Source organism: Triticum urartu, chromosome 4A (assembly GCF_056163025.1).
Source record: "Triticum urartu cultivar PI428250 chromosome 4A, HENAU_Tu73, whole genome shotgun sequence".
NCBI lineage: Eukaryota > Viridiplantae > Streptophyta > Magnoliopsida > Poales > Poaceae > Triticum > Triticum urartu.
The window spans coordinates 161,103,429-161,117,850 of record NC_141876.1 but is presented as its reverse complement, the minus strand read 5'-3'; the positions used below and the strand labels follow the sequence as shown (position 1 = coordinate 161,117,850).

The window sequence follows — 14,422 nt, the reverse complement described above, 5'->3', positions numbered from 1 at the left end:
TCTCCCCCCTTTCCCCTCCCACCTCTCCGTTGGAAGGAAAGGGGTGCCGAATCCTACTAGGAGTGGAGTCCTAGTAGGATCCCCCCATGGCGCGCCACCCCTGGCCGGCCACCTCCTCCTCCCCTCCTTTATATACGGGGGCAGGGGGGCACCCCAAAGCACAACAGTTGTTCTCTTAGCCGTGTGTGGTGCCCCCTCCACAGTTTACTCCTCCGGTCATAGCGTCATAGTGCTTAGGCAAAGCCCCGCGCGAATCACATCACCATCACCGTCATCACACCATCGTGCTGACGGAACTCTTCCTCGACCCTCTACTGGATCAATAGTTCGAGGGACGTCATCGAGCTGAACGTGTGCTGAACACGGAGGTGCCGTACGTTCGGTGCTTGGATCAGTTGGATCATGAAGACGTTCGACTACATCAACCGCGTTAACCTAACGCTTCCGCTTTTGTTCTACGAGGGTACGTGGAAAAACTCTCCCCCTCTCATTGCTGTGCATCTCCTAGGTATATCTTGCGTGATCGTAGGAATTTTTTTGAAATTGCATGCTACGTTCCCCAACACAAGCCACCTGCCTACCTGGGCATGCAGACTGTATCCCAAGCGACGGAGCAGCTCTCGCCGTTGGCCTAGGCCTTGCCGCACCACAAAAAACCCCGGATGATCTTATTCTTGGCATGTATAGTCTTCATGGGGAGGGCCAGGGCTAGCATGGCATGCATAGGTATCGAACATATAATTGATAGGACCAAAGTGAGTCTTCCACTCTTTGGAAGGGTAGCTGCCTTCCATGTTGGCAGGCACTGTGCCAATCGCTCCACCAAGTATTGTAGCTGAGCCACAGACATTTTTTTTTGAGACAAAGAGGGAGGCCCAGATACCTACAAGGGAAGGCCCCGATTTGGCAACCCATATTGGTTGCTGTTAGCTGTTTCTGCTCCTCCGAGCAGCGGATTGAAATGGCTGCCGTTTTGTTGAGGTTCACGTGAAGACCAGACGCGGAACCAAACAGTTGCAGGATGTGTATACAAGCGCTCAGATCCGATGTGTCTGGCTTGAGGAAGACAATCACATCATCTGCAAAGATGGATATCCGTTGCTTGATTCCCTCCCACACGAGGGAGGCTTGGGACCTGCATGTCCATGGCCAGATTGAATAGCTTCTGTAATGGCTCCATGATGATGATGATAAAAAGCATGGGAGAAAGGGGGTCACCCTGCTGGAGGCCCTTGCAGCTGTGGATTGAGGCGCCCATCGTTCCATTGACCATGACGCGGGTGGAGGAAGTGGCCAGGAGCCCCGTCATCCAGTTCGTCCACGTTCTACCGAGGCCCATCGCCTGCAGTACCTCAAGAATGGCCATTGAACAATGTCGAAGGCCTTTGAAATATCCAACTTTAGCATGATGGTGGGTGTTTGAGTGCATGGAGACGCCTTGCCATGCTCTGGACCAGCATGCAATTATCGTGTAGTGCTCTCCCCTTGATAAAAGCGCTATGGTGGAGGCCGATCAAGTGTGGCAACTCCTGTGCTAGCCGGCACGCTAGTATTTTGTCGAAAATTTTGATCGCGCCATGCATCAAGCTTACGGGCCTGATGTCCCGCAATTCCTCTGTGCCGTCTTTTTTTGGCAGAAGAGTAACAAGTGCCTTATTGATGGAGGCCAAACCCCTCATATCTTCGCGGTGGAACATTGAGAAAGCAGCAAATAGATCATCCTTATTGATGGGCCAGCAGGACTGCATGATACATAAAATCTTGTTGTGAATCCATTCGGCCCCAGAGCTTTGTCGAGTGGCATGGACTTAATTGTATGCATAATTTCCTCCTCCGAGAATGACCCTTCCAGTCCACCTAGATCCCGTACAGGAAGACCAAGAGCGTTCAGGTTGAGTCGGAATTGGCGCGGAGCTGTCGTGCCCAATAGCCTGTTATAGTAGTCGTCCACAATGGACGCAATGTTCTCTTGGCCAGTAATGTGCTCGCTATTGTGCGCCAAGGACATCAACACATTCTTTCTCTGTCGATGCCGCGCATGCTGGTGGAAGAATCTGGTATTGGCATCTCCATCCTTAAGGTGAAGAAGACGGGATTTTTGTCTCGCAATCGGTCGTTCGAGCGACGAAAGCCCAAGGAGCTTTCTCTTCAACGTGCGCCTGAGCTCGATCTCTGCTGCCTTGAGGGGCCTAGAGTCCATCGCCACATCCAGCCGGAGTATGATTTCAAGGGCAATTGCGATTTGGAGGCGAATGTTGCCAATCCACCTGGAACTCCATGCTTGTAGGTGACGGGCCGTGGCCCTGAGTTTGTCATTGAGAGTCAAGTATGGATTATCGGTCAAAGGTGTAGAGGTCCACGCCTCTTGCACTGTCTCAAAGAATCCGGGTGCTTTAGGCCAGAAGGATTCGAATTTAAATCTCTTCCCGAAGTGAAAGTCCGCATGCAAGTCCAGAAGAAGCGGACAATGATATGAGATAGTAGATCCAAGAGCGGTGAGAAAGAGGAGGTGTATGCATCTTCCCATGAGTTCGTAGCAAAGACGTGATCAATCTTTTGCAGGGTTGCTAGCTCCCTCTCATTAGACCCGGTATATCTTCTCCCGTTTAGGTATATTTCCTTCAGTTTCATCGTGTTCAACTTGGACCGGAATCTAGACAACACCCTCCTGTTGACGGCATCGTTGCTCTTATCCTTGGGGTTTACCAAGAGATTGAAGTCTCCAGCCACCATCCACGGTCCTGCTCGTAGCTCTGGAAATGCTTTTGTTCATGTAACTTGATGAAAATATGTGCATGATTACTTTTAAAATATTGTAAAACTTTAATCAAGTGTCTAAATAAAAAGAAGAAAATAAAGGTTTTCAAGGATGAGAAATGATGACTCGGAGTGAGTTTTCCCACGTCACCTCGCCAGCCTCCAAAATATTACCAAGCCTGTTGCATACTTGCATGTAACGACTGCAAATATGGTAACTCTGCTGATTGCATTTACGTTGAATTTCGCATGGGCTGACTAAATGGATGGACATCCTCCCGCGCATAAGATGATAACTATGACACGGAGGACAGCTCACGCGCGGTGGTAATACGCCAAACAGGTGGATGGAAAAGGACACGAGTCCATGATTGATGTTGGTGGGAAGTACGTATTGTAGAAGGGAGAAGACGAATTATAGAATGCTCCAACGCATCGCCGCACAACGTTGACGACGCAATTAGACAGGCCAAGGAAGGAAGGAACCTACCGATGTTTCCAGCACATGCAACATACGATGGCAATTTTGACTATTTTGACCTGTGGACGAAATCAATTCACAAAATGAACTGTCCGTGAAACTATTTCACAGCACTGACCCTTTTGTGTGGCGCCCGCCACGCAGGCGCCACACCCTATGGTGCAGCGCCTAGCTCGGGGGCGTTGCACACCAGTCCACCGTGGCAGCCCTTGGGCCCGCACCCAGCAGTGCAGCGCCTCAGAGCTAGGCGCTGCACCGTAATGTGCAGCGCCCGGCCCGCAGGCGCTGCACTGTGACTTAGATGCCAGCCGCCCGCTGCCCCCTCCCCCACCCCACCCCACCCATTCGTTCCAGAGGAGTTACAGAACAGGCGGCCGGCGGCTTCCTCCTCTCCCCCTCTCAATCCCCTCTTAAAAAATCATCAAATCTGACGATTTGGCCCGTGGATTCCTTCACCAATCCATCCTAGAAGGTACTTTTCTCCGATCCCCTTCTTTCTATCCATAGAATGTATGCTATTTCGGAGATTTGAGGAACCCTTGTTTGAATCTTGTGTGTATTAGATTAAGGGAATTTTTGTTTGAATCTTGCATGTATTCGATTTGGGGAACCCTTGTTAGACTATAATGTGGTTTGGATACATAGGTTGACATGTTATTTATATAGTTTGGATACATAGGTTGACATTTTATTTATATGGAAAAGATATTTGTATTGAATTTTGCATGAGGTAGGCTTAGTTTAGTTTATTGAAATTACATTTGTATTGGCAAGAATGGTTTGGATACATATGCTTTGTATTTTGCATCTAGTAGGCGTACTTTAGTTTATTTGTATTGAAAAGATAATCGTGTTGACAAGAAAGCTTTCTTTCAAAATTGTTAGGATGGTTTGGCTTCTCAATGATCACTGGGACAAACAACACCGGTCGTACGCTATGGCGGTGGAGCAGCGGGTAATAATGAAAGTGGCCTGTTTTATGAATTTCGTATTTATTTCAAACACAAATGCCCCATATGTAATGTTATGAATTGTTTGTTTGTAGGTGCTTGCATCTTTGAAGCTTCATTCTCACGGGGTCACCCTTGGGTGGATGCGCTATGATGAGCGATACACATCGTATGTAAGGGAGACATGACTTCTCCCTTTCATTCATATGGTCAGACGGTCGACGCCACCCAACAATGCTTCAGCACTCACCGCACTTATTGATCATTGGCGGCCGGAGACACATAGTTTCCATCTACGGACTGGGGAGATGACAGTGACGCTCCAGGATATTGCTATGATCACCGGTCTTCCTATCGATGGGAATCCTCTATGTATGAGCACCGACTCCGTTGGGTGGCGCGCGCAGATGCATGCCCTTATCGGTATGGTTCCTCCGGAGCCTTCGGAACCAGCAGCAGAAAACAAGAAGAAGGAAAGAGTCGCAGCCGGTGCTACTTTCACGTGGATTACTGAGCACTTTGGTACTTGCCCACCGGAAGCTGATGAGGACACGGTCAAGATATATGCTCGTGTCTACATGTGGTATGTGATATCCAGGACTATGTTTGCTGATGGCACAGACAAGAATGCTCCATGGATGTGGCTGAAGGCGTTGACCGTCTTCGATAGCAAATGGAGTTGGGGTTCGGCGACACTGGCTTACTTGTATAGACAGGTATGAAGTTGTTTCTTTTTCACTTCATTGCTACATTATGAATGCGATCTTACTCTTAATTGAACCATGTTCTCTTTTATGTGCAGTTGGACGAAGCCTGTTGTAGGTCATCTGGGGGTATTGGTGGTTGTTTGCTCGCACTTTCCATATGGAGCTGGGAGCGTTTGCCGGTTGGACGTCCGAAGAAGGTGAAGTACGATGATTGGGACGACAAAGGCGACCTACTACGGCTACCCACTTGGGCTTACAAGTGGGATGTGATAAATGAGACGACAGATGATCCCTCGGTCATGTACAAGTTGTACCAGAGTGAGCTTGACGCGATCACGCCTGAGCAGGTGAATTGACATGGCATAAGTGATTATGATGCTTCTATTGCAACTCGATATCAATTTTGCATTCTATCCCATTTTGCAGGTGATATGGGAGCCGTATGGAACAGGAGATAGTTTTGGTGACCCTTTAGAGTTCAGGCTGAATCCGATGTGCACTAGGGATAGGGATCTCTGGCATATGCGGTGCCCACTCATATGCAACTGGGCGGTTGAGCTTCACCTCCCACATCGAGTGCGCCGTCAGTTTGGTTTGTTCCAGGCACATCCGCCGGAGTGGGAGGACACGGACAAGTTGCTACACGCGTAAGATATAATTAACCTTGAGTACTTAGCAGCTTCTCGGCGGTTTCGATGCTACTAATATTATGTTTCTAACTTGCAGGTTGGATAGGAAAAGGCAGCGGAAGATTAAGGATTGGGCCAAGCATCACAGAAAGTATGTCGTACAGTTTGCGCTTAGTGTGGAGCAAGCTAGGGCTGGAAAAGGAGTCCAGCTTCGTGAGCACTGCCCTGTAGTGTTCAACAACTATCTCACATGGTTTCTTGCAAGTACCCGTGTGGAGGTATGCAAGCCAGCGTATGCTGAGGAGATTTTGGAAGAACCCACTGTTTTTGATGAGGTAGCCCAACACCAGTACAACACATTAGTCAGGAAAGGCAACTCAGTGATCCCTTCAGCTCCAATGATGAACTTTGTGGTATTTGCCCTATTTGCTTTTCATTCACACTATTCACATCTTCACTTGCCTAACACGTTAATACCATTTCTGTTCATAGCGTGCCCAGATCAAGAAAGCAGCTGATGAGACCGAGACTATTCTTGAAACAACCCCGGCTGGCAAAAGCGATGGAGAAGGTGCACTTCGAGCATTCATCAAGGTTCACATCTCCTTCAAAATAGCACTTAACATGTGTTGCTACGTTCGATGTCTCATTCACTTGTACATGTTGCAGCGCCAGGGCCAAAAGTTAAGGCGGCTATCAAACCTTTTTGGTTGTCGTGACCCCGAGTATGTATCACCAGAACGGTCTAGGTCGGCGACACCATCAGATCCCGCTTCGGTCCAGAGCCATGGTGATCATTTGGAGGATGAGGATGTGGGTGTGGTCACTCAAGAGGTATGGCATGAGCATATATATCCAATTGTTGATGCATTGCTAACTATATCCTCACACACGGTCTTTCCATATCTTTTGTTGATGCATAGGTTGCTGCTGATGATATGACCTTGGGGGCGTACCAGGTTAGGTCTGCATACGTACTAAAGCCTAGAAAGGGAATCAACAAGTACACACCTGAAGACTTCACCGAAAGAGGCAAAAGGACGGTCGGCACCTCGCGGATGGCGGCTTTGGATGACTATTTGGATGACGATGTCGATGACGTGGAGGAACCGGAGCCGGAGCGGGAGCGTGTTCCTCTTCCTAGGAAGGTCAAGAAGTTAGCCAGCAAGAGGGGGGGAGCAGCCAAAAAGCGCTCAAGGAACTAGCTCTTCTTAGGAACCAGCCATAGTCCTTTATTTGTATGTCTTAGGAACTAGCTCTATGTTGAACTTGGAGTTGATGTCTTAGCAATGTTGAACTTGGTCCTCTATGTTGCACTTGTTGTCTTCATAATGTTGAACTTGATCTTCATTAGCTTCACCATTAAAGCCCTCATCTTGATCATTCACATTGGCAGTCTCGACATGTTTGAACTGGTCTGGATCCTCGAGGGTGACCTCAACTCCCTGCTCAACCACATTGAACTCTGAACCATGACAATCACCCTCTGGGTGCACCAAGTCCTCCTCTCCCTTCCTCATCTCTACCTGATAATGATTCTGTTTGCAAGCTACAGCCACTGCAGCGCCTAGCACCGAGGCGCCACACTCTACAGTGCAACGCCTAGCTGCTGGGCGCTGCACTATACAGTGTGACGCCTAGAGACAAGGCGTTGCACACATGGACTGAGCTAACCAGAGAGCAAACACTCTGGTTGCAAGCTACAGCCAGTGCAGCGCCTAGCACCGAGGCGCCACACTGTACAGTGCAACGCCCAACAGCTAGGCGTTGCACTGTAGAGTGTGGCGCCTCCGTGCTAGGCGCTGCAGTGGCTGTAGCTTGCAAACAGAAAGTTTGCTCTCTGGTTAGCTCAGTCCATGCGTGCAACGCCTCGGCTCTAGGCGCTGCACTATACAGTGTGACGCCTAGAGCCGAGGCGTTGCACACATGGACTGAGCTAACCAGAGAGCAAACACTCTGGTTGCAAGCTACAGCCAGTGCAGCGCCTAGCACCGAGGCGCCACACTGTACAGTGCAACGCCCAGCAGCTAGGCGTTGCACTGTGTAGTGTGGCGCCTCCGTGCTAGGCGCTGCAGCGGCTGTAGCTTGCAAACAGAAAGTTTGCTCTCTGTTTAGCTCAGTCCATGTGTGCAACGCCTCAGCTATAGGCGCTGCACTATACAGTGTGACGCCTAGCACGGAGGCGCCACACTACACAGTGCAACGCCTAGCTGCTGGGCGTTGCACCTGTACTTAGCAAATTTTTGGCACACGCACACATATTCCGATGAGGAGAGATAGTAGCTCACGACACATAGCAAGCAAAGAACTGTGACACATAGTACTTCACGACACATAGTACTTCACGACACATACTAATTCATAATACATAGTACTTCATGACACATAGTAGATCACAACCAAATCAAAGAGGAGAGATAGTAGTTCATGACACATAGTAGTTCACAACCAAATCGAAGAGGAGAGATAGTAGTTCATGACATAGCTCTATTGCGTAGAGCAAGGCCCCTTTCCCTTCTTCTTCTTCTTCTTCTTCTCTTCTTCCTCTTCCTCCTCCCTTTTCCTTATGAGGTGGGCCTCCTTAACCACCCTCTCCATGAATATCTTTTCCTCCCTCTCTTTTTTTTCAGCTGCAATTGCCCAAAGCTTTATGGTTCCTTCTTCAAAATCCTTTAGATGCTTCTTCTGTGCCTCCTCACATTTCCTCACCAATGCTTGCTCCCTAGCGCGCATCGCATTTGACGCTCTCTCTTCTTCCTTCCTCTTCTCCTCAAGCTCCTCTTCCTTTTTCTTCTTTAGCTTGGCTGCATCCTCCTCTCTAAGCTTCTTCGCAGCCTTCTCCTACCATCCCGCCATCTCATCTTCGCCATCCTCCTTCATTGTTGGTTTGTTGGGTTGGGAAGCCGCCATACCTACAATGAGTGAAACATAATGGTTAGTAAAGACAATACAAACAAATGGAACATATGAAAAAAAATAACATATGGAAAACAAGAACATTTGAAACATTATAGTTAGTGAGCAACATACGGAAATGGTCCATCGAGGTATCCAAACATTCCTCTATAATGACCTTGCCCTTGTCCATCACCACGGCCAAGTCCATCACCAAGGCCAAGACCATCACCACGGCCAAGACCACCACCACGGCCTAGACTACCACCACCACGGCCTCTTGTAAGTCCTACCTCTTTGTTGCCTAGATCCTTTTTGACTAACACTTGGTTGGCTTGGCACTTGTTGGCTACCACTTGGTTGGCTAGGCACTTGTTGGCTACAACTAGGTTGGCTTGGCACTTGGTGGCTATCACTAGGTTGGCTCCCACTTGGTTGCCTTGGCACTTGTTGGCTACCACTAGGTTGGCTCCCACTTGGTTGTCTTGGCACTTGTTGGCTACCACTAGGTTGGCTCCCACTTGGTTGCCTTGGCACTTGTTGGCTACAACTAGGTTGGCTCCCACTTGGTTGCCTTGGCACTTGGTGGCTACCACTAGGTTGGCTCCCACTTGGTTGCTTTGGCACTTGTTGGCTACCACTAGGTTGGCTCCCACTTGGTTGCCTTGGCACTTGTTGGCTAGTGCTTGCATCATTTTTCTTGGACCTTTTCCTTGGTTTCGTACATTTTCTTTTGTTGTGGCCATGACCTTTGCATTCCCCACAACGGGAGCTCTCACGAGGCTCTTGGAATTGATCGTTTCTCGCTTCGCGGCGGCCACCATGGCCCCATCCGTCCATGTCGCCTCTAAAACGCTTTGTTTTACGTCTACCACGTTTAACAACCTTCAACTCCGGATCCGGCCATAGTTGAACTCCATGGTACTCCGGCCATTGTGATTGGTCAAAGTATGGGTGAAAGCGGGGAGCCCATGTTTTCTTGACCGTCATGATTGAGAACTCCAACTCCCTCACGGTGCGTGGGTGATTGATGTCCACATTTCTAACGCGACCGGCGGTATACAAATGTGAGCATGGGAGATGAAGCAACAATGGCCTCCCGCAAGAGCAATCACATTGTGTTAACGACACCTTGAAAGCCCGACCTCCATGTTGCCGGCCATCGTTTGTGGTTCCTCCTGGCTCTTTCACTTCATACTTCCACTCTTCATTGTCATATAATATAGCTTCTTCTGAGTCCGCCTTTCGTGATTGAAATTCTAACCATTCATCAACCTTGGGTGGGAACTTGTACTTGTACTTGCGCGGGTTCTCACCCGCCATCTGTGCATCAGTTTCCATTGAGTACTTTAGAAAGTACGCATTCATCTTGTCAAATGTGTATTGAACTATTGCCGTCACAGGTAATCCACGTGCACCTTTGAGCACCCTATTGAAGCATTCGGCCATATTGCTTGTCATTTGACCGTATCTTCGGCCATCTTCATCAAAAGCATGTGCCCACTTGTTCCGGTGGGGAATGTGCCTATTCATAAAGTCTTGACCCCCGTGATCAAGTTTTTTGTGTGCGAGCAATTTGTTCAACAAAGTGGCGAACCGCTTCTCGGAGAAAGCAAGACAACAATCTTGAAGATCATCGGCCAACTCCTTAAGGCCACATGCCCTATAGAAGTTCGAACAAAAGTGCCTCATGCACCATCGATGGTGCAATGGAGCATGCCCGGGAATGTCAATCTCCACTGCGTTAAGAATTCCTGCATGCCGATCCGATATGACACAAATTTTCCTTTGAGCGGGTAACACCTTCGTCCTCAAAAGACGCATAAACCACTCCCAGTTGTCATTGTTCTCCGCCTCAACCAAAGCAAATGCCAATGGCAACACCCGGTTATTGGCATCACTTGCTATCGCAACCAACAAGGTGCCCTTGTATTGTCCGGTCAAGAACGTGCCATCAATGGAGATGACCGGCCTACAGTGTTCGAAAGCCCTCACGCATTGCTCGAACGCCCAAAATGCACGGCCAAATACTCGTACTTTCTTTCCTTCATAAACCGTTGTTTGGTGCCCATGAGGCTCGACAACATGAACCATGCCCGGGTTTGTGGCGGCCATGGCTAACAACAACCTAGGGATTCGGTTGTATGCTTCCTTCCAAGTACCATACAACATCTTAAATGCGGCTTGCTTCGCCTTCCATGCCTTGCCGTACTTCACCTTGTAATGAAATATGGCTTTCACAAGGTCAATGACATGTTGGACGCTCATTGTTGGAAGTGTGGATATTGAGTTGGAGAGCCTGTAAGCGATGAACTCAGACGTGAGTTGTCTGTGGTCTTGGGACACAATCTTGCCATCCACCCTTTTGCCTCGGCACATGTGAGTTGGCACACAACTCACTACGTGCCAAGCGGGACCTCCTTTCCATGGTCTTGCACGCACAATCCACGGACATATTTCATCTTCACATGCACATGCAACCGTGTAGCGCACATTGATGTCCGAATGCACCACCTTGTGTGGACGATAATGCGTAACCGAGTAGTTGTCGAGCCACATCTTCAATTCCAAGAAGGTTTCGAACTTACTCCCTTTACCAATCCGGTTCTTGTCATCTCCCAAATCACGGTGAGAGCTTGGCCTAACCCCAAGAGATATAGATTTGCCACCATCCACAACGGCTTCATCCGCGAGACTAACATCCTTGAACAATGGTGTCTTGTGATCCCGACCGAATACCTTCTCGAAAGCTTCAGCCTCCTTCACCGTGAACCCCTCCTCATCAACTTGTTCATCAGGACCTTCGTCATCCGAATCCGATGCATATGCACGGGAAAAAGGGATGGAATGGTCCATTGTCTCTTGCAAATGATATTTGTCAAGATCACCCACATGTTGTCATGGATATCAACTTCATTGTCATCGTCTGCATACTCATCATTGTCCTCTTGCAAAGCTTCATCTTGGTTGTTTGTAAACGGGCTCAATGTTGGCCTCACTTCTTGCGTCAAAAGAGGTTCAACAATTTCATCTCGCTTCAAGGGTGGGGGGCTACTAGCAACCAAAGGGGAGGGTTTCCGGTTCAAGTCCAAATGCAAATTTGAATCAACCTTCTTCGTTGCAAATAACTCAAGAGCCTTGTCAAGTGAATCGGCCATCGTTTCCTTGTATGCAACCCAACGTTGCTCCGAGTTGATACGCATTGTCTTCCAACGGATGTGCATTCCAAAACCTACATTATGCCTTCCCTCCAACTCAACGATATCACTAGGGTCCATCCAATTCAAATCTTTCCTCACTTGTTGCAAGAGCTCCGCATAGCTAGGACTACTATCAAACAACATATCTACCTCATCCGGATCCGGTTCAATATTGCCTTTCAAGAAGGCGTCTTTGTCCCCATGATGAACAAACACACATGTTCTTCCCATCCCTATAAGCATTCAAACAACACATCGTAACATTGCTTCCACGAGTACTAATTTAAGGATTAACACGGAATACAAACCCTAATACATATATATCAAACAACAACCCTAACCCTAACACTAACCCTAACCATAACCCTAAACCTAACCATAACCCTAACAATAACCCTAACCATAACCCTAGCACCAACATAAGAACACCCATAAGAATAACCCTAACATACTAACAAAGCCTAATCATAGGAAATTGGCAAACAAAGATCTCACATCTCCATGCAAATCTCTAGATCCAAACAAAACTAGGGTTTCCCAAACTAGCATTACTTGGATCAAAACAAGGGATCGGAGAAGATTACCTTCAGGGAGGGTATGACTTCGAAATCCACGGACAAATTCTTCAAATTTGCAAGTTTTGGGAGAGGATTTGAGAGGGGGAGAGAGTGGGAGAGGGGGCAAAGCTCGGGTTAGGGTGTGTGGGGTGGGGGGAGGGGGGGGAGGGGGGCCCAGCCGCTGGATAAGTCACAGTGCAGCGCCCGAACGCTAGGCGCTGCACATTACATGTGTGGCGCCTAGCTAGGAGGCGCTGCACTGCTGGGTGCGGGCCCAAGGACCGCCACGGTGGACTGGCGTGCAACGCCCGCGAGCTAGGCGCTGCACCGTAGGGTGTGGCGCCTGCGTGGCGGGCGCTACACAAAAGGGTCAGTGCTGTGAAATAGTTTCACGGGCAGTTCATTTTGTGAATTGATTTCGTCCACAGGTCAAAATAGTCAAAATTGCCACATACGATATTTATCCATCCATAGTTGACTAGGACCAGTTCTGGCTCTGCCAGCTAGCTGCCTTTCTCTTCTTTTTCTTAAGATGAGCTAGCCGCCTTTAAGTGCAAGAGTAAAAGCGATTCTACCACATTTCGCTACATCGGCAGCCTTTACATCACATATAACACATGTTTCATATAAATAATACAGCCAGTTGTTGGCTATATGCACTTGTCATGTCATCAATTGTTAGCAATATTAATTACTCATACAGTAGAGTTGGCTATAAGTTCATATTTTTTTTTATTTTCTCTTTATCTCTTCTTATTACCAAGTGGCCAGCCCGATAAGCTATCAACAAAAATATTGCAATCTCTATCTCTTTTTTATTATTAAATGCTTTTCTCTAGGAGCATGTGCAGAGGCTGGCTCTTGCATGAGAGCCCACTTCTTTACTTTTTTCTTGTCTCTCTCTACATAGGCAAAAGTGTCCTGTAAACGTTTAAAAAAAAGTGTCATGTAAACGGGCTTATAGCCCACTATTGTACTTGCTCACAGATATATGGAGACCGTTGAGCGAAAACACAAATACAGAATTGTCGTAATGTGAGTTTTATATCTGTCCCGTAAGTAGGACCCATATGATACTGGAGCACATATTCTTCTCTGAAATATTCAGATGAACTCATTGAACTCATAAAATAGGTTCATAAATATCGATTTTATTCATAGATGTGGAAAGAAAAATTAGTCGCCTTGCGACTTAGATTCATACAACACTTGATAATTAGTTAAATTACACACTAATTAGTTAAACTTGTTGGGGCCACAGTCACCTCCACCTCAATTGCCACCACCACGGCCATTACCACAACCAGCCCCATAGCCATGGCCATGGGTGCCCCCACAGTCACCGCCACCACCGGTGTAGGATGTGGCAATGTTGGAATGCTTGGGTTGGCAATGCGCCTCAGCGGCGTTGTCCTAGGCCGGCTATTCATCTGCGACAGCGGGAGCTGGGGCCCAAATTTGTTGCTCCATAGTGGACCACCCTAGCCTCAACATATGGAGGCTGCGAGGTCGTTTATGGAGCGAACTCCATAAACTATAACGAGCGAGAGTTATATGACGACTCTATTAAAGTGCCATTTCTAACCAAAATCACTATATTGACGGCTATTATAGCGATCGAGACTATACAGACGCTGCTAGAGTTTCTTTAAGTATCCTCTCACTGGATAGTAAAACGAAACATTAGATACTTTTGACTAACTGCATGCCTAATTCATACAAGTACTAGTCTCCTTGTCATAGTTGGCACAAGGATTTGATAAACAGTTACTTTGTTAATATATACTTTCTATGATATAGAATTTATGTAATACTTTGAAGTTGAAAGTGTTGATTTTTTTGACAGCCAAAAGTGTTGCTTCTGTTGGAATTAAACCCGACTAATTTCCCCGGTGGCCGGTTTGTGTCCGACTCGTCTACGTACATGTATCCTAGTAGGACTAGAATTAGCAACCGAGTAGTAGTACATTGGATAGCTAGCTGGTTCTCTATATATGCGTGTACCTTGGCTTGTAAACACAAGCGTGGAGATCAATAAAGCAAAGACAAGGCTCGATATGAGCCTTTGGCAATAATCCAATTACTACGTGCGTGCGTTTATTTTCCGGCGGCCCACCGTTGTGTACGCGTGTGTGATTTGGTGTTGCTTGTCGAAAGATTGATCAGGAGCAGACTAGCTAGTACAAGCTAGCTTTGTACTACGGTGCGTCTCGGCGTAAAGTAATTCGTCGAGTTCGTCAACGAGC

At 47.8% G+C, this 14,422-nt stretch overlaps 1 protein-coding gene and 1 pseudogene across 1 annotated transcript; one reads left to right on the top strand and one right to left on the bottom strand.

Annotated features, from left to right (window-relative positions):
• The first annotated feature begins 5,021 nt into the window (after positions 1–5,021).
• On the top strand, positions 5,022–6,753 carry LOC147975241 (uncharacterized). The gene is made up of 6 exons (XM_087519619.1): positions 5,022–5,242; positions 5,322–5,542; positions 5,622–5,937; positions 6,017–6,118; positions 6,194–6,358; positions 6,448–6,753. Exons 1-6 carry the CDS (start codon positions 5,195–5,197, stop codon positions 6,727–6,729), a joined length of 1,134 nt encoding a protein of 377 aa, XP_087375745.1. The 5' UTR covers positions 5,022–5,194; the 3' UTR covers positions 6,730–6,753.
• Positions 6,754–9,461: 2,708 nt separating this feature from the next.
• LOC147975240 (uncharacterized) lies at positions 9,462–11,976 on the bottom strand (annotated as a pseudogene).
• Between the last annotated feature and the right edge of the window lie 2,446 nt (positions 11,977–14,422).

What these genes read in the sequence shown, in the direction of transcription:
- LOC147975241 (XM_087519619.1), top strand. Translation starts at nt 5,195, where the DNA reads ATGTACAAGTTGTACCAGAGTGAGCTTGACGCGATCACGCCTGAGCAG. An exon ending in CTCCAATGATGAACTTTGTG is followed by an intron (nt 5,938 to 6,016) that starts GTATTTGCCCTA and finishes TTCTGTTCATAG; the next exon opens with CGTGCCCAGATCAAGAAAGC. An exon ending in CACTTCGAGCATTCATCAAG is followed by an intron (nt 6,119 to 6,193) that starts GTTCACATCTCC and finishes TACATGTTGCAG; the next exon opens with CGCCAGGGCCAAAAGTTAAG.